Genomic DNA, 23,359 nt, shown 5'->3' on the forward strand with positions numbered 1-23,359 from the left:
CTGTTCGCAAGAACTGGGTCTCTTCGTCCGCCAGATCTATTACTACCATCTCTTTGTCTGCCAGATCAATTGCTACGATACTGACCGGCTACATTAACTATGATGCTACCATGTTCTCAAAGTTTCAGCACCAACATGCCCAACAAGCAGCATTGCTAATAACATAAACTGCGACTCCCCCCCTCCCCCCCCCCCCCCCCCTTAAATATTACCAAAAATTAAAGTTAAGCATTAAAAGTGAAACTCCTAATTCCGCGACGGTCAGCGGCATTGGAGCTGCAGCGTTGAGTCTGAGTTTGGGGCCCTTAACAGTGCCCTAAAAAGGTTTCTGAGATTGCCTAATTATGGTGATAACTCACTCTGAAGTCTCTAAGCATCCTAGAAATCTTTAAATCACGACAATGCGCGGACGATTTCCCCATTAAAAAAGCAATCAAAGATTGAGTACACCGAGGTCAACGCAGAGAATGGCAGGAGCATGGTTCCGGCAACATGTGACCAATTGGCGCGTTCAGTAGCGGCCCCGGAGTCAAGGAGTCACTGACTCCTTCCACTGGATGGCCAAAAGTCACTTCCGGTGCACGTAACTCCGGGGCTTCGGAGTCAAGCTCCGAAGCACCGAGTCCAGAGACGGTGCACGTAGAGTCAAAGGAGCTAAAATGACGTCATTTCCTGACTGGTGACGATTTCCGGCGCTAAAAGAGGAAAAAAGAAACAATATGGCGGGATAAGCTGCTTCGGTTCTGTCGCGTTCAACGAATAACACGTTCGAATATCGTTTTCAGGTAAGGCTCTTTTGCAAAATGCATTGGACCATATTTTGTTTGGTTTGATTATGCTAATGAACAATGCAAACGTTCATTTGACGCTGTGCCTTGATCACCGTTGCACGGAAACTCTGTAATATTGACGATAGTCCTGTCCGCGCTCAACGGAACAAAACAGGGTATGAACGCGACTTTGGAAGCCGGTTGGACACTCACGCAGAGCATGATACCGATTAATGTTTTGTTTGCGTAGCTAAATCGGAGTGCACGTTGGCCGAGGCTGTCTTCGGCCGACCAAACCTTGATCGGCGAGCGCGGCCGAAGTTCCCGTGTGTATACGAATACATTTTATAGGAAGTTCGTTACGAAGGGCAGAACAAACTTATGGCCGTATAAAATATCGCAACCGGCGGGGTAGATTCGCTGAGCTCTGTATTTTGCGTGTGCTGACGACGTTTTTTGTCGGCTTTTACAACAGTAGCTGCCTTTGCACCGCCAAGCGAAGAGCTCGATTGCGTTGCATCGCTTCGAACAGCAGCGCTGATGTGTACAATCATTCGCTTTTTCTTCAACGACCTTGTAAAGACTTCTTCAATACCGGGGTCAAATAAAAGCGATCGTGCTCACCATCGTCTGCTTCCACTTTATTCGGAGACCGTCTGGCGCAGGGGAGGAAGCGGAAGTTGCGTAGAAGCAGGTTTGGAGCCGCGGGTTTTTTTGCCGTTCAGTAGGCGCTCCCATGACTCCAACTCGAGGCACTCCGTTCGGAGGCAAGGAGGCGCTACTGAACGCGCCCAATGAAAACGCTACATTTTGTGAAAATTGCAGACACTATTCTTATAAAATGCGTATGCCTTTGTAAATGATAAGAGCCAAGGAGAGTATGAAGAAAGTTTCAACTTTTCGTAGAGAGGGAACGTAATACTGCAATAACCATCTCCAATTTTTTTTTTTTTTTTTTCGTCTTTTGCAGAAGGGATGTGTCCGTTCGTCCGCTTTCGAGCGCACACTCTCTGGAATGACTCATCGCATCGGACTTCCTCGCGCAGATTCCGTCAGCGACGCAGGTGAATTTCAAGCGCGCTTTGCGATCCATCATCATCCACGATGACTACGATGATAATAGACGTTGTCTGGGCATCCAAAGTCTGGGCTATCCAGACAACGAGCAGTGCGCATTCGAGATATCACTCCGCAGGTCCGCCGGTCGGAGATGCGAAGATCTTCCGCTTGCTACTGGCTGACAGTGGTTCTGGTTTTGGGAAAGGCTCCTCCCATTCTTTGCCATGACCTTGGTGTATTCAATCTTTGATTGCTTTGTTAAGGTGATTGCTTTGTTAAGGGGGAAATCGGCCGCGCATCGCCATGATTTAAAAAAAACATGACACCCCCCAAATTTTTTTTTTTTTTTTTCCTTTCTTGTTAGGCGATTTATTATGGTTAATGAAAAAACAGTTAGGGCGCAGGCGAGCTGGTGTAAGTTTACCATTTTTTTAGACCACCTGAGACTGGGTGGAAGAAACACGACGAACGTCTCAAACACAGCTAACATGGTGTCGGAATACTACCAAATTAATATTTTGCTACAGAGTCATATTTTTTTAATAAAGCCAAAAAACGCAACTGCTCGAAACTGAAACCGAAACCCCACACCGCACGGAGAAGTGGACAGGAATGACAGTTCTAAAGTAGAGGTCCCACGCCCGTCGTACGCTGCCATCTGCTAGTCCCACGATATGCGAAACGATGCAATGTTGAGAATTATGCAGTGAACTGTTCAGTAAACACACAAAATGCTTCTGGTTTTCTGTGCAACCTTTTTTTCTTTTTTTTTTTTTTCAATTAACATATTTGCAATTTTTGGAAGCCACAAAAAATGGGTTTCATATTTTTTTTTTTTTTTCTAATATTGACTGTGTGCCTTTAATGACCCACAACTTTGATTAAATTTGGCGGTCATGTCTGAACCTTAGAAAACGGCCCGTGACCACGGAAAAGAGATTGAGCGCGACTCAAACCAGCCAGTTCTCGATCAACGATTTTCGGGGGGAAAGAAACCGAATTTTGAGCCGCGTTGAGCCTATGTCATGTACAACCAAAAACCTCGGCGAGCATAAATACCCTGTCAGTGTCCCTTCAAAGATCTCTAGGATGCTTAGAGCCTGCAGAGTGAGTTATCAGATAGCTTTACTAGATTCTGAGTTATCAATAAATTTGTAAAGATTTATAGAATTACATTCACCAAGAGATACTTTGTGCGGTGATGCCATTTTTGTATCTTTTTATCTCATACAATAATTTAAATTAATTAGTCTAAAAAAGATATAGCCTCCCATTTTGTCCAACTTAATTGCAAATGTTTTTAACCAAGATCATTAAATCAGGTTTAAAATACACCGCACAAAACATGTCTTTGTGAATGCAATTCTATGACAATTTCTGATATATTCTAAAAAATTTTATGCTTCACAATGTAAGAAGGACCTCATTAAAATTACAAATTTGTTGATAACTCAGCATCTAATAAAGCTATCTGAAAACTAATTGCATATTTGAAATCACCACTGAGAAATACATCACTATACTAAATTTCAGCACAATGAAGGAAAAGTTAAAAAGAAAAAGTTAAAGACCAGTATCTCTTAAAGGGGCCCTCCGGAGCGTTCTGCGATGGTCTATTTATGGCGGTAACTCATCTACAGGCCCTCAGGATCCTCAAAAGCATAAAATTACGGTCAAACGCGGCGGATTTCCCTATTAAAATTGCTATCAAAGTACCCGGCACGCCCCCCCTTTCTGAGATGACCCCGGAAAACGGGAGGGGCATCTCTTTACGCGTCAGCCAATAGCAAGCGAAGGATTCTGGCGTCACTTCGCATCACCAATGCGGCCGACCGCCGACCCGCGGAGGAATCTCTCGAACACGCACGAACCGTCGTCAAGGGGCCCGGACTGCCCGGACTTTGTGCTCGACAGTCGTCATTCGTCGCACCGCACCGTCGCACTGCTACTGCAATACGCAGTCGCATTCCACAGATGAGAAGGAAAAGTTTGAGTTGTTGACGTGGAAGATCGCAAAGCTGGCTTCGGAGTCTGAATCCACGGGAAGAAGGACCACGTGTCCCGCAAACGCACGCCTGCGGACGCCCTGGGAAGCAGACGAGCCGACGCGCCGACGCATCACCCCCTAGCAACACACTTGCGGGGAGAAAACATAGTTCGCTGGTTTTGGAGCGATAATTGCGGACTACGTTTCCCGTATCACCATCAGTTTACGTTTTTCTCGAGCTCTAATTTACAACAAGCTTAAAAAGTGTTACAATAATAACGTTCGCATTCACCGCGAGATGCAACATTTCCATTGGTCAAGTTTTAGCGATGGGCAGGGAATGGGGGATTGTCTTCCAAGAGAAAATAGTCCCGATATATTTCTTATGCCATCTGCTTAATAAACAGTTTTGTAATCTAAAACTTTGTATACATATTAACTTGGACCTACTATGCGATATAACAGCATAAACAGACGATCACAGAAAGCTCCGGAGGGCCTCTTTAAAGGGAAACAAACTGAACCAAACTTTTAAGCAGACTCAACAAGGCTAGAGCGATAAGCGGGACGCTGCAGAACCCAAAACACCACTTGTACAACAATATCTCTAATGGATGGCCATATTTATGGAAAAGAAATGCGCGACTGAAAATGGCTGACGGTACGCGACGTCACAATTCTCATTTCCTCACCTCCTCGCTTTGTCCCGTCCAGCTGGTGAACCGAAGAGGGGAGAAGAGCAATGCCGCTTCCCCCATTCCCAAATGTTCCAGGATGATTGTGACGTCACAGTCCTTGCTCGATAGAGCCCTTTTTTTCCAAAAATATGGCCATCCGTTTGAGTGAGGTTTTGGAGCTTGTAGTGTCCCGTTCCAATGCTTCTGAAGCCTTATTTTGCGAAATCCAAATTTCGGTTCAGTATCCCTTTAATGCCGCGCGTGCCTTGTCTACTTATTCAAGCATAGGTCCGCATTTATTTTTTATTTTTCCTTTGTCGGCGCTGCTCTTTAAAATTAGAGGCCACGCTACAATCAAGACCAACGAAAGTCGACCTGTAATAGTACCAACATTAGGGGTGGGCAAATGGTGGTTTGAATCGAGTAGTGCTGCATCATCTCGGCTTCCAAGACTGCAAAAAGAGCCCACGTGTCGTGTTGTTGATTTCCCCAGCACTAAAGTCTACGAACGACGCAGTGCTATTCAATTCCAACTGCTGTTTGCCCACCCCTACAGAGCATAACTTCCAAGCCCATCCCACTCACCCACGGGTGTTCCCCCGTGTAAACCGCTTCTCCTAACGCACCAATGCAATGCAGTGAAGCTCGGCGCACACACGCCTGTGCGAGGTGGTGAAGTTTGACACGAGCAGCGATTGTGGCAAGGCGTAGGTGCACGTGGCTGAGATGAAAATCAAGCAATCTCATCGGGAGAATGAGACCTCGGTTCTGTCTTATCACAGCAGCCCCCATAACACCATTTTAATCATTTCTCTCGCGACTTCCAGCTTCGAGACATTGCCGACATCATCATTAGGAAGTTGTGACGATGACGTGGCCAGCACGATAGACAAGCAAAATTTAGCTTCGGTGAGTAAAGACACCGTAAACGCGGACGATAAGAATATTGTCCGCATTTTCGCATCAGTGACCTTGCGCCTGCTGCACGAGCGGAGAATTTAATGCACCCCCGTGCTTCGAGTTGTCCTAATACTGACCAATTTAGGGGGTTTTCAATGACGCCCAGCAAGTTTGTAACTGAAAGCAAATGTTCATTTTCACTAATCAAAAAATTCAACTGGTGAATTTTAGGTTCATTATTTTGATAATGTGTCCTTTGCAACCCTCAGCGTTCACCCTGACTTGGCGATATGTTCTCAAACCGTGTTCCTTTTTTTTTTGCCCACCCTAGTTGTAGGAATCTTCGAAAGCCTTTTGCAGAAACGCATGTTATAGTTATGCTATGTATGGACGGCTCAGGTCTTAAAAGGTTCTGCTTGAGCCGGTGAATGCTTTACGTAGGAACGGGAACGACTGAGGTAATTCGGGAGCTCCGGGAACCCTCGAAGGTAATCTGGGGGACCGCTGGGTTCCCAGGGACCCAGTCTGAGAATCAACGATCTAACCCATATCGGAAGGTTGGAGTGTGATCCCTCCAAGTGACAGACCCTTTGCTCGTCCACAACGCAGTGGGTTCCTTACCGCCTCAAACTCCTTGCTGAAGACGAAATTGCTGAAGAAGTTCCCGGACTCCAGGCTGGTCTTGTACTTGTCCCTGAACTCGAGGTGGACATCGTCGAGGAACTTGTCCACGTACGACAGCTGAAGCACCTTTTGGTAGGCCACCTAGGACAGGAATAAACGTCGCTATATATATAAAACCAGCCTCCCTTTTCTTTTGTTTTAATATTATAAAATACACAAAGCTTTGAAACAGCATACTGAAAAGTAGCGCTGTCTCGCCACGCTGCCTCAAGCCAGAACATGTGGCAGGCAATAGGAACCTAAGAACAGAAAAAACTAAAACTCACACCAACACATAAACTAAAAGCGCAAGGTCACGACCTGTCCACTGTGCTAGAGAGGGTTAGCCGATGGTAGCAGACACACAGAAGGATTAATCGTGACATTGCGCTTTTGGCGCTGTCTGGTTGGTGCTAAAGGTTCGTAGAATCGACTGTACGATGAATCAAGATGAAACGAAGTATAGACCTTTCCTTTCAAATTTTTCGCAGATTGGACACATTTTTTGTTTTTTTCTTCTACTTTCTTTGTAAGGAACTGAGAACATCAGCTTTCATTCCGCACTGTTTCCATTCTATGTGTAAAATAAGTGATGGCCCCCTGAATAACTGCTCGCTAAAGGTTGTTTTAGCTTGGAAATTGTTTTAGAATGTACATTACTAGAAGCTATCGGTATCGTGACAGATCCAAGCCGATTGAGAGTTGGCAAAGATGTTTATACAACATGGGAAATGGTGTAAAAAAATCTCCCGACAAAACGTTACCCAAAAAACATAGTAGCACTTGAGACGAGGACAAAGGAGACCGGACAACAGAAGCGCTACTATGCTTTCGAATACCCAGCACAAACTCACCTAACAATCTGCACTGGTCAAAACATTAATTGCAATTACCATTGATTTTCAGCCATTCTAGGAAAATAGCACACTATTCCCAAAGAAGGCTTGAAATATTTTTATTACAACTGTCTAATACATACATACTCAGAACTGCTGCACCCCAGTGCTTCCCCATTGAACATCCGACTATAATGCCCAGGCTACAGACATACATTATCCCCACATCTCATTATCCACGTTGACCTTGCTCGGTATGCACGCCATCACATAGGAGGTGCAGTAGTAGACACAACCCATGGAGGGTTTTTCATGTTGCACTGAAAAGGGCACCCGTGCCATCCACAAGCACACCGTGTCATATTTTGACTGCACTGCGGAAAACCTGGCTCGGTGGTGGTGCCCCCTCTGGAATTCGCTATTAGTATTTTGTCCTCCGTTTGACGGTTTTGTACTTCAGATGACAAGGTCTTGAGCATAACGGGTCTTGCTTAAGGCCTCATACGAAACACAAGGAAGACGGTAGAACTAAGACGTCTGTTTGTTTCCTTTAAAGCAAGATATCCTGCATCTGTACCACCCCTTATTTTAAAAATGCTTGTGTTGCCACTTGGTTAACAACTTCTTTAGAACTGGAATAGTCCGCTGCTGAGCGAGATCGTGGAAATGTGCTTACCACAAAGACCAGCTCGAACTCGTTGTCCAACTTGTACTTGAGCGTGAGGTTCTCGTGCGTGAACGAGTTGTTACCTCCTCTTTCCTGCAAGGCAATTGCGACATGTCAACCCGCAACTTCCCCCAACTATCCGCAGCAGCGCGTGTGGACGGATGCATCGTGTACGATAGCTAAGAAGCTCCCAGAGGCATGACGTGGTAAAAGAAAGCAGCCCATAGCTGCAAGCGTCAATGAAAATCCCCAACATGCCAGCGCGGCGTAGTAGCCATGAAATGTCAGAAATGCGCGAACTACTTTTGAACCGGTGATGAGGACGGAGCTCAGCGTGCCGTCATCGCACGGGCACTTCGAAGTTGATCGTTCGTGAAATGCCTATAGTTGGCCGTACGCTCTTCGCTGCGTGAGTATTTGTTCCCAACGAGCCTTAACCAGTCAAACATATGGAACTCACCTGAAGGATAACCGTGCGTATCAGGGCATTCACGGATGGTGTAAACAACTGTGTCGTGCCCTGAAAGCACCACAACACGATCCCGCTCTTGCTAAATATCGTAAAAAGGTCTAACATGTTGGCGGCGGCACTCGGCAGGGTACAAAACTAAACGTTATGAGAGTCGTAGGGAATTCAGGACGACACTGCGCGATTATCACAGCACACAGCACACTGAAGCTTCCGAGAAGAAACGTGTTTCGAGGAAATGACGTAGCTCGGCTTGGTCACGTGACTGTAATAACGTGACCTCAAATATCGAAAACGTTCTCAAACTAAAATTGTTCATTTTAACCTGCCTTTTCAACAGTTAGACAGGCATGACGAATCAGTCTAGAATAAAAAAGGCGATTTGGATGTGACGACGAAGATCCTGAAAGTCGAGCTGGATTATTTTTGTTTTGTTTGTTCATAGGTTGGTGCTTTGAGTTCTGTAAAATTACTGCGCAGGAATATAGTTCTCAATGTTAGTCGCTACAAGTGAACATATATGCACAAGTTATACAAATAAGCCAATATTATTGAACGTACAACTTTAATTAATTCGAACGGTGACGTTTTGTTTCGATTATACGCGAGAGGGATACTGCGCATGAACACGCGTATGGGACGTCGTGAGGAAGACGCCGTGAGGTCGCCATCTTGTCACATGTCTGGGTTTTGGGCTCACATGACCTGTTGTTTGGCCCCGTGATCAGTCGCTTCCTGGCAAATTCAAAACATTCAATCCTAACCACATGGATATGCTGGATCAAGCATTGGACAGCAGGTAGGGCCGTTTTTCGTACGGGAGGGGGACGCCCGAGAAATGACCGCCAAGCGCCGTTTTGGGCCAACAACAGGCGCTGTTGCAATCTGGAACTGTGGCGGCTGGCGATAGCGGAGATCATCAAATTGTGTGAGCGGTCGCGCTCTAGACCTCTACGATCGGGTCGCATTAAACAGCGCGCAGAAAACCTGTGTAGAAAATATGTTCGTAGAATGAGAGGAAGAGAGATTCGATAGGCCACGTTATTGATCTTCCGTGTGCGAATTAAGGCCCCAGTTAGATTGGATCGCCGTGAAGTGCGGCGGCGCGGCCTAGCTGTGCCAATTCTGTTTTCTGCCACATGCGTGTGACTGAGAATGTCTATTAGTGTTGTACTATGAACCCTTGTCATTAGCCGAGCGGAGGTCGAGGAAAATGAAAGGGAACAAAAAGAAAATAGTTTTTGAGCCGCTTATGTAGCGTAAGGCCCACTTTCTCATTGTCATAACTGAGATCCGAATATTTCTTTTTATGCTTACCTTTTTAATACCAAAACCCAAAGCACGTTCTCTTTTTTTCTTTCTTTCTTTTCTTACTTGGTAGGCTAGCAGAGAGATTCGTCGCCGCTCTGCGCGTAAAGGCTGTGCGCCGCCATAGGCGCAGCTCCCTCCTTCCTTCAATGTGGAATAAATGAACGGCGGAAGTGAAAATCGAGTCTCTCCCGATGTCTCGATCACATTTTGCGGTTCTGAAGATGGGAACGGTAAACTCCGGCGAACCGGCATCGATACATGCGTTCAACCTTTTAAAAAAGAAAAAGAAAGAAAAAAAAATCACGAAAACTGAACATTTTAATTGCGTTACTGCATTTGTCCAAATTTGTCTCTGTTCTAAAAGTATTCAAGCGCCGGGAAAAAAATATCTGCCCACTGCAATTCCCTTTTTTTTTTTCTTCTTTTTAATAAAGTATATATAGTGTTAAGCGCGTGTTTGTTTCTTTGAGCCGTGCTGGTTTCTTTGCCTCGGACTTTCTTCACCTACGGCAAGCTGACTGATCGCATTGAACAAAGCTCTTCTTTAGATTGTGGGACAATACTAGAGCTGCGTTTGTCGCTCGTTAAACAAAACTGGAAAAAAAAAAAAAAAGTGATAAGGGTAGGGAAGAATCTGGCCAAGGTCACGTACTGTGGCTTGTGGACCTTCAGTTGCTGCGTGTTTACGCTGTTCTTGAAAGAGGGCTTCTTTAGTCGTGTGAATAGGTCAGCTTGTCCAATTTAGCTAATAAGAAGTGTCTATATATATTTTCTTTTTTTCCTTTCTAAGATGGAGGTGGTGATTCCCGTAATAATCTGTGCTTGTACCACTGCGAGTTAAGTTCATTGTCAGACTAATAGTTAATGCCTATTTGTGTTTAGGTGCTCGTAGCAGTGAAGTCCCTGCAAAGTTTGACTCAAACTAAATTATGTTGGAGTGTGAATAGTTTCTCGAATCGAACCTGACGGTTTAAGAGCATTGGACGTGTTCCTCTCATGTTTTTATCTACAAGCTTTGCACAATTTAGGGCACGTTAAAACTCTCATGTTTGATTACCAGTTTAATGCCCTCTAAAACATGCAAGCTTTTTGGACTGAGCATATTTTTTAGAGCAAACTAACGTTGTTGTTGGGTGCCTTTATTGGGACTGGTAGCTTGTACGAAGTTTCACAATTTGTCACTGAAAGGCTGGCTATGGTTGAATGACGTTTTAATGAACAAAGTCCTGCCCCCGGCCTTTCATCGAAAGAAACTTTATCGAAGGGTCTCTTTCAATGAATTTTTGTAAATAGCCGCCGCAAACCGTCGCTACGAAGGGGGCATGAACAAAGGGGGAGGGGGGGGGGGGGGGTGAGTGGATTAAGATGCACCCCAGTGACACGTCTTTCGCTAAAACCTCTTCGCTCTATGACCGCTGTTCGCTAAAATGTCATTCGTTCACGTGATATGGACCTGCTTGCTATGTCTATCGGCTTTTGCTAGAGCTCACTCTTCTTTTAAGTTCTGAATTTCCCCTCTAATTCTACCCAAGCAGGTCATTATTTATGCCTGAAAAGGCTGTAGGACCATTCGTGGAAAGTCAGTTTATAGCTGACTAATTGGAAAACGGACGGTTGACCACATGGGGTGTCGTCGTGGGGTAGTTTGTCGAAGTTCTGAAAGACATTTCTTATTATCGTTTTGGGTTTATTGAGTGTATGGCTCCCCCATGTGAGAGATCACAGGATCCCCTGTTAAAGGTTGGTTAAACTGCTGCTACACTCGCAATACACACTGGCCATCTGGACTCCAGTTGCCACAGCAATCACGTTCACACCAAAAACCATAAAAAAAAATTACAAAAGCAAGCAAGGTTAGCAGCGAGTCTAAGCAATGACATCTGCTTAAGAAAGCAACCTTAAAAGGGAAAGAAATTAAGGTGGGCGGGCAGGCGCACATTTGTGCTGAAAAGCCGCTTACAGTTGATGCATTGAATAAGTCCAAACATCCAAAGAATCAAATTGTCCAGTTGTCTTCAGGGCATGTTCTCGTAAGCCTCAAAAAGCTTAACTTGCTTCATTAGATACTTTATTCATTTAGAAACCGGACAAGACAACATCAATGCTAAGAAACGAAGAGGATGGAACCAAGTCAACTTTCAGAGCCATGTTCAAACCTTTATACACTTGAAGAGAGCAGAAAAAGATATCTTACAAAACAGTATATAATGGTTAATAAATAGGGAGCCAAGGCATAAAGAAAGAATAAACAATTAACACTGGGACTACACAACCACATCTTTCAACTGGCAACAGACAATTAAAAATTCCCACAGCAAGCAGCCAACTAAACCCAAGAGGAAAGGGGGGGGGGGGGGGGGGGAAGGGGAGATAAAAAAAATGACCGCATCTTCACGTGGTGAATGATGTTGATTGGAGCAAAGCTCTAGTGGTGCTTGTCTGCGTAGACGCTGAGCGGCAGCATGCCGAGCCTTTCGTTCGTTTTCATCCATGTCAGAAAGAGAATGTGTGGTATAGAACGTGGTTATATACGCATTTGAGCATTTGACCGCAGCGCCCTCTCGTCTATAAACATTGAGCCGATGCATGCAAAGTTTAACGCGATTATATACGCATTTGACCGCAGCGCCCTCTCCTGTATAGACGTTGAGTGGCTACATGCAACGTTTCATCCATGACATCCCCAGCTCTTGAGTTACTACCACATCTCAGAGCCCCCTACTTGTCCCGCATTCGTGGCCGAGTGGTTAAGGCGATGTACTAGAAATCCATTGGGGTCTCCCCGCACAGGTTCAAATCCTGTCAACTGCACAAACATTTTTTTTTTTTTTTTGCCCTACACGAGCACGAGCACCAGCAAGATCGATGTGAGCACGGACGCCGGATGGACAAGGCCAGACCCTAAGGAGCTTCGCCCCTAAAAACGCAAAGGCAAGTCAGAGAGGTGGGTTTATCTCAGATTTTAGAAATTCAACCTCAGTTTCTCAGTTTTCGTCAGCAGGAGGGAAGGGTTTGATACTTTGTTGTTAACTGTGGTCATGGCGAATGACTTTTATGATCTCCCTGCTGAATCTGCTGTTATGGCCCCCCCCCCCCCCCCCCCCCCCCCAGGATTTTTGTTTCATCAAAGAGGGGATGACAAAGCAAACACAAACAGGCATGTATGATTACGGGATGATAAGAATCTGGAGAGGCCTTAGAAACTTCTTTGTGATGTTCCTGGAGTCTGTGATTGGTGCATCTGCCGTTCTGACCTATCTATTGATGGCCGGAGCTCGAGGGAATGGAAGAAGCTTTCTTCTCTTTGCATGGAATGAACTTTTTTTCGTGTTTAACTTTTCATGCCGCATGCGTCTCAAGCAACTCTGTCAACAAGTGAACAACAACCAAATTCCATTTAGCTGCACTGTTAATCACGAAAAGAAGTTCAGTCCATGCAAAGAGAAGAAAGTTTACTTCATTCCCTTGAGCTGCGGCCATCAATACATAGGTCAGACCGGGAGATGCACCAATCACAAACTTCAGGAACATCACAACGAAGTTTCTAAGGCCTCTCCAGATTCTTATCATGCCATAGCCATACATGCCCGTTCGTGTTTGCTTTGTCATCCCCTCTTTGATGAAACAAAAATCCTGGGAGGCATAACAGCAGGGTCGGTAGGGAGATCATAGAGTCATTCACCATGACCACAGCAAACATGTCAAACCCTTCCCTCCTGCTGACGAAAACTGAGGTTGAATTTCTAAAATCCGAGTTAAACCCACCTCTCTGACTTGCTCTGCGTTTTTCTCCACTTCTCTCCCCTCCTTTCTCTTTTGGGTTTAGATGGCTACTCGCTGTGGGAGTTTTTAATCATCTGTTGCTAGTTGAAACATGTGGTTGTGTTGTCCCAGTGTTAATTGTTTATTCTTTCTTCATCCTTTGCTTGAACGAACACGTTCTTCTCCCAAGCGGCCAAGACATCTTGCCATTAATTTTTGACAAAGTGCTTTATGCAGCGAATTGTCCTGCTGCGAGTTGCTCTGGTTTGACTTGTCTTTCGACAACCAGCCTGTACCTCAGTGATTTGAAACAGCATCTGTACCTCAGTGATTTCAAACAGCATCCTATTCTTGTTCAGTTATTGCTGGGCAATTTGTGGTATTGGAAATAATGGAGACCTTCTAAAATTTCTGTCTGTTGTAGCCAAGAGACCATTATGAGGCTAAGCACTGAAGCAGACAAAATTTTATAGATTTTCTGTTATGTTTAGTTGGGGTCTAAACAATGTAGACAGGTCAGGGCATGCACTTCTTTCCACAGAGAAGTACTTTCCTCCGGGTGGAATAATGGACGGTGGCTGTTTTTTCTGAATTCGGCAGTGGCTTGTACCATTTGGCCAAATATTATCCCTAATACTATGCTGAGTGCTTTTTAGTTAAATTCGTAGTTGCTACTTATCCTAGCATTCATTTTAACCTCCATCTCTCAGACCTACTCTTACTTCTTTCTACCCTTTGAAAATCCTTTGTGCCATTGCCCTCACCAATCCCAAGACATTTGAGGAGGTGTGGCCTAGGGTGCCTACATATTTCCGCTCCGCTTTAGGGTGGCGCCAACTTCTTGTTACCCTTTCCCAGATCCTCTCCCACCGCCATTTTTTCCCACTTCTTATTTCGCTAAACGTGAACAACGTTGAGTTTCTGTAGTTTCGACACACCGGCAGCACTGTGAGGCCACTTTCGTTTCCGTTCATAAGAGGAGTCGGAGGCTCAGCGGGATGGCGGTGGTTGTGGCTGTCTCTCACTTTATTCGGGTGTTTCATATTTTGAAGTTGCGAGCAGGAAGTGTGCGTTGCTTTTATTGAAACGCGAGTTCCCGCGACAAAATAGAGCGCAACGGACCGGCATTGAACGCCGAAACCTCGCCGTCGGAACGAGAGCAGTGGGCACTCCCTAGCCCTAACAAGGATTAGCGGCGTAGTCCGAGCGCACGACCGGCGAGTGCGACAAAATGGTCGACGAAAGCAGCGGAGGTTGCCATGGTAACGAGATAGGCAACACTGGTTGGTCGACAACAGGTATCACAGACGTTGTCGCCACCCTAAACAGCGGAGCGGCGGAAACATGTGGGCACCATAGTGTGGCCCTTTGTGCAATGATATTGGGTTTCAGGGCCCCTTACCTCCCGTAATGGCTTGTTCTGGCATTTTCATTCTGTCCCCACATATAGTGCATGTTCTGTCAGTCTCCCTTTATATAGCTCTTTATGTCCTTGTTGTCACCATTGCTTTCCTAGCCTCAAATAATATACTTCCTCTTTTTTTATTTAAGTTGTTTTTGCCCTGTACATCTCCAAAGCTAGTTTCTCCATTGTTCTTGCGTACCGCATTGCTGTCACATTTCCCTTGCAGTATTCTTTGCAGATCTTGTTTTTATGCTCTCCCCAGCGTTGCCCTAGTAGCTTGACGTGTTTTTGGGTTTGCTTCCTTTGCCTAGCGTCATGTTGCTATATTCCGCTTTCCCAACTTTCTTCCATTACGCTCAACCATTCTGTAAGTTTTGTCTTGTTACTAGCCTCCCTCGTTTTAAACAAGGGCCAGCCCTTTTCTTCTTGCGTGCTTTCGTTTCGGGTTTTCCCGTAGGCTCCTAGTGCCAGCCTATGCGGGCAGAAACCGAGAGTAGATGAGCGCGTGTGGGGATGTCAGTAGGCCAAGCTTTGGTTTGAACAATTAGTGGGTAGACTGAAAGCCTTTGTCACCACTGCACTCGTCGGAATGCGTTGGGACACAGAACCATACATCTGGGGGTTAGGAATGTGCTAGCTTGCAATCTCTTCTGGAGGAGTATACTCTACATTAATCGCTTGACTGAGTCAGGTCAGTGTGAACAGAATGACTTCAACATTTTTCTTTCTCTTCGTGTTTTGGTCTTCAAAGCTTATGTTTCTGACAATAAAACAAACATTAAAAAAGAAACACTAGCTTTCTGTTCTTTCTTGCATTCAACAAATACATACAGAAACCAAACCAGTTGTCTGGTTTTGTTTTCAAAGGAACGGTGTAAAGAAAGGGTCAATGCACAATTATCTGGCTGGAGCAGATAGGGTGCTTGCAAGCTGTTTAGGTTTTCAAGCATCAGACGAAAATATTCAGGACAAAAAGTCGTCACCTTTCCTTCATTCGGTTTCAATTTGCCTCTTTAGCTTCCGCGACATTCCAGCAGCTTCGGATTCCTACCCAAAGGTACTTTAGCCTCTCCGTTGGATGACAAGCTCTCATATTCCAAAAAATTTAGTTCTGAAAAGCATTAGTGGCATGAATCGAAAAAACCGTGCTCCCATTGGCACTATCGCCAGAGTGGCCGGTACGTGAAGTGAGCATCATATGCGTGGAGCGTCCAATTTGAAAACTTGATGTAGCCTGGCAGTGCGAAACAATGTGCGAATGTAACATTTATAGTTCACCAAAGACAATGAATAGCAACACCTTCCGCAGCGTGCGCAGCTTCGCGTTTAGATGGGCACTTTCCAATGTCTAATCACCGTCGTACATGTGCAGCGAAGACCAACAAAGGGTTGACTACAGAAAAGTTTAAGAACATCTTCAGCATCCCTTTATCACGATTTGTGCAACTTGAGGAGATGGAACTTTCTGAACTTGTCATTTGTGAGCGTACAGTTTCTTAGAGAGAAACTATGGTCTACAATCTGGGATCTAGGAGGTAGTTCATCATTAGGAACTTGTCTTCGCATAACTGTTCATATAGATGAATGATGTGTTTTGTTCTTAAATAACATCCGGAATCTGAGAAGTTTACATGGTAAATTTGTCTAAAATCTAAACTTCCGTCTTCTTTTTTTTTTTTTTTTTCAGGATATTGCAAGCTTTGTAAATCTGAAGCCCATAAATATAATGTTAGGACATACAAAGGAGGAGGGACATTACCTAACTATTCTGCCCCGTCTTGCAGCTCTCAAGACAAGAACAACGACTCGGCCTCGGATGACGCATCGCAGATGCATTCTGACGGTGAGAACTGCTTTCTCCACGGAGGTGACTATGGGCTGCAGCTTCTTTTCTCCATGGGCTTCGGCTCATTTTTCAATCCGGGTTCAGATCCAATTGCCGGTTCAGGACTGTTCGTTGAAATGGCACAACCCTGATCCTTTCTTGCGGGACAATGGATGGTGGTGCACTCACATTGACGTATTTGGCTTCTGGTCTCTGCTTCAAAATATTGTGCATTTCTTGACGGCATTGCTCCGAAACGAGAAGTGCTATTTACATGTTGTATATGTTACATGTCTTTAGTAGGGGTGGCAATTTGAATAGTGCAATATCATTCCTTCGAGGCTGCAAAAAAAAAAAAAAAAAAATAGATTTAACACATTGCGGTTTATCCCTGCCTTACGAAGGCTGTAAATGATGCAGCAATCTTCAATTCCACTCCTATTATTTACATGTTTGCTCACTTTGTGTTTATCTGCTTGGTCTAGTGCTTTTTGTTTTGTTTGAAATGCCCCTTCTCCAGCTGTCTTTTAGTAGGACTGCTGGAGCTTAATCTGGAGATTTATTGTTGATTTATAATAGCAAGACCTTTTCTTGGAGAAGTCATCCGTTTACCTCTTAGCTTTCAGCCAAACTTGATGTCATGCTCAACATTGTGCAGTGCTTGTTGCCAACAGAGACCGCCTTTCTTCTGAGGCACGTAAGTCTTGGGAACACCTCTTTGAAGCTGTCTGGTGTTTCTCTTTGTTCTTTCATGTGCTGATTGCAGCTCAGCCCAACTCAAGTTAGAAGTTACGACGACAGTCCCAGTCAGTTGAAACAAGTCAGTCTATGCTTTCTAGGGGGAAACTTGCCTTAACGTTGATGCAGGAAGGGGGCTTTGAGGTGGGGCTGCAGGGAGGTTGGCATTCTCAGTCCACCCTTCTCTAATCGAAGGCTGAGGCCACAAGAATGGTTACTGCCTGAAAAGATGACCCCCTCCATACTAGAAACTAGTCCTTTGTCCTCAAGGATAGACAGTAGGAGGAGTGCACAACAAAACTATGTTGCCCATTGTGCTGTAGCGAAATTTTATGTCTGCCCTTTTTCAGCTGTAGTCTCAGTTTGTGGGCATGCTGCTGATCATCATTTAAATGCATAACAGTGCCAAGGTTGTGCAAAGCATTATGAGGCAGAGTGTGTGTGCATTGTTCCGTCATTAGAAGGGAGAAAAAGGCTGTCTGACTGTGCAAAGTCTGTTTCGATAAGTGGATACTCACCTGCCACTGTGGTTTATTATATCTGAATGCCTATTGTAGCAAAGTTGACTATAATTAGGCTGCTGTTTGTGTCTATATTTCTTTCTGGCTTCATGGTCTTGAAATTTAGCAGACAGGTAAAGTTTAGTGGGCTTGTACAGTCATCCCTGATTTGGACTAAATGGTTTTAAAAGATATTCACAGCTCCATTGCTTGTCAAGCCTTTGTCAACGTTCGTGAAATGGACTATCTCAATCAGGTCACTGAAAGTTGTCTCCCTAGTAGCTTACATGATGATAAATTAAGACAAAAAAGGTCACCAAACTACAGTCTATCCCAGGGGTGGCCAAACCTAGGCTCGCGAGCCGCATGCGGCTCTTCGCTGGTCCAAGTGCGGCTGGTGGATCCCTCATAAGGGGACCTTGCCTCCCCCCCTTCTGCCCTTTCTGCATTTCCCAAGGATTTCAGAATAAAGAACAGCTTGCGGTTTCCCCCATACATACAGTCGAGCCGCTTTTCACTCGTATGTTTCCACAGATCCTTCTTCTTTCATCGTTCGAGGGCATTTGCCGCACCCTAGGGGAAAAGGCATCAAGGACAGGGGGTGTCAAACCATGCATGCAGTTTGGCTTGGGGTCGAGGAAATGTTCAGTCTTGCGGCCTTTGTCACTCGCCGGTGATACTTGTCCCCTTTAGATAACGGATGTTCCCTGTCGTTTCTTGTTGAAGGTCGCGGAAGCCCGAGTTGACGACATTCATACCCACCCCGCAGCTCTTGCAAGTTTCTTGGTTTTGTTTGCGGCTCATAGGCCGGGTCAGCGTGGCCACCCCTGGTCTATCCCTTTAGTAGCAAATGTTGTAGGAATAACCAAATACTGGAAATGGCCATTCATGTCTCCTAATGTTTCTCGTATGCCATGCTTATACTTGTTATTCAAAAAGATTCAGTTCAATTTTGTCCTTCGAATATACCGGGTGATTCAAGGAGACGGCAGGCTCTTTAAATCGACCGGAAAATTCGGTTTCTTAACCTATCGCGCTACGACTTTGTGCAGCGTTGCCCACAGATGGTGCATTTTTTTTGTAAAATTTGCAAAGAGCGAACTTACCTGAGGAAAAAGTGAAGGAAGAAAGAGACTTAGCTCCTATGGAAATGCAGCGACGCCACCGGTCTGCAAACAGCACGGCGCCGTTTCGCACGGCACACAAGAGATGGCGCAACGAACGCCACCAACGAACGAGCTTACGGCGCCGAGAGCCGGCGTCTTTAGCGGACAATCTTTTCAACTCAAAAGCGGATCGCGTTCCGCTGGTGGCGACAGTCGCAGAAACAAAAACAGGCACAGTAACAACAAGGAACTGCAGTTCCTTGTCTGCTAAATACTCCGGCTCTCGGCGTCTTCTGCTCGTTCATTGGCGGCAGTTGGCGTCGCGACTGCTTGCACCATCTCTTGTCTCCCGTGTGAAACGGCGCCGTGTTGTTCGAAGACCGGTGGCGTCGCTGCGTTTCCATAGGAGCTAAGCCTTTTTCTTTCTTCACTTTTTCCTCGGGTAAGTTCGCTCTTTGCAAATTTTACAAAAAAAAATGTACAATCTGTGGGCAACGCTGCATAAAGTCGTAGCGTGATAGGTTAAGGAACCGAATTTTCCGGTCGATTTAAAGAGCCTGCCGTCTCCTTGAATCACCCGGTATTTCACAAAAGACCTAGATTCCTAAGCCTAAAAGCTCTTGTGGGAGTTGCTCAACATCATTTAAAAGGCTGCTGTGAACGTCACTCTGGAGCAGTTGCTTGAGCTCAAAATTGAAGGGCCGTTGTTAACAATAATCTTGACAAATTTTTATGAATAATCACTCCATTTTCAACCCAGATAAAAGCCAGAATCCTTTAAAATGGCTTTTAAAAAACATTTGAAAGTTAGTTTGTTTCTTTTTTGCACCAAACATTTCTGCAAATGGTGTATCCAGTTCAGCGATGCATGCGTGCCCCATATTACGCCTGCTCGGCTACAGGCTTCTTGCTCTCCTGATACCTTTTTCACTACTATCGTGAATTGAAGAAGGAATTATAGGTATTATTGCAGCATTGTTTTATTTTGGTTAAACTGCATTTTAGTAGAGCATTAATTATCTTTTTCTCTGTTGTGGGCAGCTTTTGATGTGTGGCAACGAGGACTTGTAGGACTGTCTGGTCTTTTGCCTTGGTGCCGCAGACAGTATGTCTTCAGTGAGCAGGTTGTGTGCTCCTTGTGTAGAAAGTGCAAGCACTAAGCTCTGATTAAAGAATATAGGGGTTACTCAAATGCAGCATCGTTTGCTACTCGTAGCAATGGCTTCCTTGCCTTTTCTATGGTCGTTGGAAAGCCACCGGTTCTTAATGTAAAGGACTCTGCGTTCGAGAAAGAGGACAGGAAATATTTGAGAGAAAATTTTTTCTGATGACGTACAACCACCTAATAGGTGCGCTGGAACAAAAAAACCCGTCTGACACATTTGCTGTCGACCAAGGAGAATGCCATCTGCTGGGGCGAAGTTTCGTCGCACCCGTGACCACTCCCCCTCAACTGGCTTGCCGTACTGTCTATATGAAATGAAAAACTGTGTGCATAGAATGCAGTATTTAACGAGGGATTGTATAAATTTGTTTGCAAGGCATTATAATAAACCACATCATTCTAGCAAGTCTGGCAAGCACAGAGTTTCTGGTGCTATGCATAATTAAGGCAAGCTGTGGGCGGTTTCGGATGCATTGCAAATATGACACGCTTATGTGCTCCCTAAAGGTTGTCAGAAGGGTCGAGACAAATTCAGATTTGTTCAAGAGTTTATTGTGTGAGCAGTATGCTTCAGTTAGAAGTTTCCATGAGCCCTTCTTTTGAGGGTGGCTCTAACGCCTTAAAGGGATGGTAAACTGTAATTTGAAATTGAAAAAAAAAAAAAATGCTGGAGATGTAGGTGGGACTCTACAATCCCTACGACACTACTAGTAAGGCGATATCTCAAATGGACGGCCATATTTTTGGAAAAAGAAGTCAAGATTGAACCAGGCCGACGAGGCGCGTGACGTCAAGATACCTAGTTTCCTCGTCTCTTCGATTCGCTCCCTCAAGGCCGCGAGGCGGAGAAGACGCGAGGCCATTCCCTCGCTTTCTCGGAGTGTCAACATTCCTGCCAAATGCACCCCTTTTTTTTTAAAATACGGTCATCCGTTCGAGATATCCCTGTATGAGTGATTTTTTGGTGCTTGTAGCATCCCATTGCACGCTTTTGCCGCGTGTTTTGGGGAATCCAGATTTCGGTTCAGCATCCCTTTAAGTTCTTAGTGCTTTTGGGTTGCAAGGAGCTTCTTGTGGTAACTGGAGTAGCAGCAAGGTGAGGTAGGTTATCATGCTTCTTACGTTATCTGTTGGCTGCTGCGTAAAGTCAAGAGGTCATACGACCGATTCGCTATTCGTAAATGCATTGCGATCCTCCACACAACATCACAAGCATGTGGGGAGCTACGTTTCCTCATTTCGGAGTCAGCTGCGCGTGCTGGCGGCAGTCTGTCTCGTGGGACCTCCTCCTTGTGGCTCCAAGCGAAGCTGTTAGACTGCGAATTGCCCTGTCCCGGACTCTATTTTCGCCAAAACGATCGGTAAAACTTGCCTCTTATGCTCGATTATTTCTAATACTACTAATTATGACTAGGTATGCCTTCTCTTTGGTTGATTATGCAATGCCTGCTACGGGCTGTATACGTTTCACGTTGCCTGGGCCTGCGTCTTAACGCTTTTTCGTCACAATAGGGCACAACACTTTTTGCGTAAAATCTTGCTCATAAACATATTTTGGGTTAAAAATTGTTTTGAGGGGTAAAGAGGAACATATTGTCCCATGGATTGCCATGACCCACCTCTACAACATTGCCCCACGCTATGGGGAGCATCGATACATAAATAGCAGGAAACGAAGAGCATATGCCGTATCCGTTGCACATAGAATCTCTTCTTGCCGGCGCAGAGGTAGAACGTCGGTCTGCGCACCTCCTCAGTTCGATTTCCAGTGGGGGACGAGCATATATTGGTTTTGTTCGAGTACAGCTTACACGCTTTGTCTTGCTGGTGTTGCCACGGTGACCACACCGGTCGCACCGACACGTCCTGCACCTACGGGCCTAAAGGGGAGCGTGCAGGCGCACAGATGGACAGATTTTTAGAGTATGGTGTTTCATTACAACTAGGGTTTCATGCTTTCGGTAAATACTGATAAACGGAGAAAATTAACCCCCGAGCCCGATTTATTAAAATTGATGATGAATGAAAAACTACAAATGGGAACTACCCTCAAAGAAGAGAAACTCTGGCTTCACGGGAAATTTTTCTCTACAACTTTATCGGGAATTGAGCCGCCACCAAACCGTGTGCGAGGCAGCTTTTTTCTTTTCTTTGGGATGATGACGCCCCTTATTTCGCTTCCTTTTCTTGTTGGCATTAGGACATTTTACTACTATTCGTGCACAAGTTCCCTGGAGGCGGGGAATCACATTCCCGCGGCATATTTTCTTCAGCAGAAGCTCCAACTTTTTTGTCTGACATCATTAATAGACATGAACAGAAACCAAATATATTTAAAAAAAGAAAAAGACGCTTTTGATGTGAAGAAAAGTAAACCCCAAAAACATGGAACCCTAGTTACAATTAGGGTTATTTGTTTGTAGGGTTTATGTTATCCGACAATTTGGGTGTTTTTTGGTGTGAAAAAAAGGTAGCGTTTATCAGGGTTTACGTCGAAGAAAACTGGATTCTTCTACCTTCAGGGTGTTAACTATTTTCCCCTGATGCTGATTTACGAGTATCAAGAAAATATGCTTGCAATGAATTTCCAGCGTCGTCGTCTTCTTTTTTTCTTTATATTCAGAGTTTGATGGCAGACTTCATCGTCATCTTCATCCGTGATGTTGATCATTCAATACAGGGAATGGACCTGAATATTTCAAAAACGTCCTCATGCCCGTAAGAGAGGACCTGAAATAGGAGGGGGGGGCTCTATTTTGAGTTAACTCCAATCAAAGCTGTGAATAAAGATTTGTTCGGGCGAAGCTCGGTTTTTTTTTTTTATTTATTTTATTGGAGGACTGTTCCAATTCAGGGCTCTTCGGGTTTTCCCCGACTTCTATGAAACCATTGCGGGGTCTGTGAACATTTATTGGAAGCACGAATCGAAAGGAAAGAAGGACGTCATTCCTTGCGGGGAAGGACGGAGGACGTACGTCGAGGAGGGAACCACGCGAGACGGGGGCCCTTTTCCCCGCAGTGACGGACGGAGTGGAGGTAGACGGCCAGGCGGCGGCGGCCATCGCGAGCGTGTCCCCGCAGACGCTGCTGGACCCGGGCATCCAGTATCAGTTCCGGACGGAGAATGGCCAGGGGGGCGTCACGTACCGGGTGGTGCAAGTGGCGGCCGCCCCTGACACGGCCACCGTGGTGGAGACCAATGCGGGGGGCGCTCAGGTGGTGACTGCGGGCACGGCCGCCCTGGTGGGCCAACAGGTGGCCCAAGCCATCATCTCGAGCCCCTTCGCCGCCGCTGCCAATGGCGGCTCCAGCCCCACGGCCGAAGGTGAATGGGGGTCGGGGGGGTGGTCGTTGCAGGACGCCCAGAACCGCGAGTCCCTCTGGGGGTCGAGAAGTGCGGGACGAGCTGCCCTCGCAAAGCCTTCCTCTCTTTCCGCCTTAGCCGAGCGAACGCGAGAGAGGAAGAGTGCTTCCTACTTGCTCTTCTCTGGCGTTTGCTCCCTTGCTCAGCCAAAGTGG

General features: G+C 45.5%; 2 protein-coding genes across 4 annotated transcripts in view; one reads left to right on the forward strand and one right to left on the reverse strand.

Moving 5' to 3' along the window:
• The window catches only part of LOC8043889 (signal recognition particle receptor subunit alpha), a 56,693-nt gene extending 48,248 nt beyond the window's left edge, over positions 1-8,445 (reverse strand). The window contains exons 1-3 of the mRNA XM_029976765.3: positions 8,020-8,445; positions 7,569-7,652; positions 6,015-6,158 (exon numbers count right to left, since the gene is read on the reverse strand). Coding sequence (XP_029832625.2) covers positions 6,015-6,158; positions 7,569-7,652; positions 8,020-8,136 — 345 coding nt within the window. The 5' untranslated portion in view covers positions 8,137-8,445. The remainder of the gene's footprint in view (positions 1-6,014; positions 6,159-7,568; positions 7,653-8,019) is intronic.
• A 24-nt stretch (positions 8,446-8,469) lies between these two features.
• Positions 8,470-23,359, forward strand: part of LOC8043890 (upstream stimulatory factor 2) — a 34,342-nt gene continuing 19,452 nt past the window's right edge. Inside the window, exons 1-3 of one of the 3 annotated variants that reach the window (XM_029976751.3) lie at positions 8,470-8,827; positions 16,291-16,349; positions 22,860-23,165. In XM_029976751.3, coding sequence (XP_029832611.1) covers positions 8,796-8,827; positions 16,291-16,349; positions 22,860-23,165 — 397 coding nt within the window. In that variant the 5' untranslated portion in view covers positions 8,470-8,795. Of the gene's footprint in view, positions 8,828-16,290; positions 16,374-17,097; positions 17,152-22,859; positions 23,166-23,359 lie in introns of those variants that run through there. The other 2 variants (XM_029976748.4, XM_040503121.2) reach the window with 2 other exon arrangements.

This window comes from Ixodes scapularis, unplaced genomic scaffold, assembly GCF_016920785.2.
Source record: "Ixodes scapularis isolate PalLabHiFi unplaced genomic scaffold, ASM1692078v2 PGA_scaffold0__279_contigs__length_252992795, whole genome shotgun sequence".
In the NCBI taxonomy this organism is placed as follows: Eukaryota; Metazoa; Arthropoda; class Arachnida; order Ixodida; family Ixodidae; genus Ixodes; species Ixodes scapularis.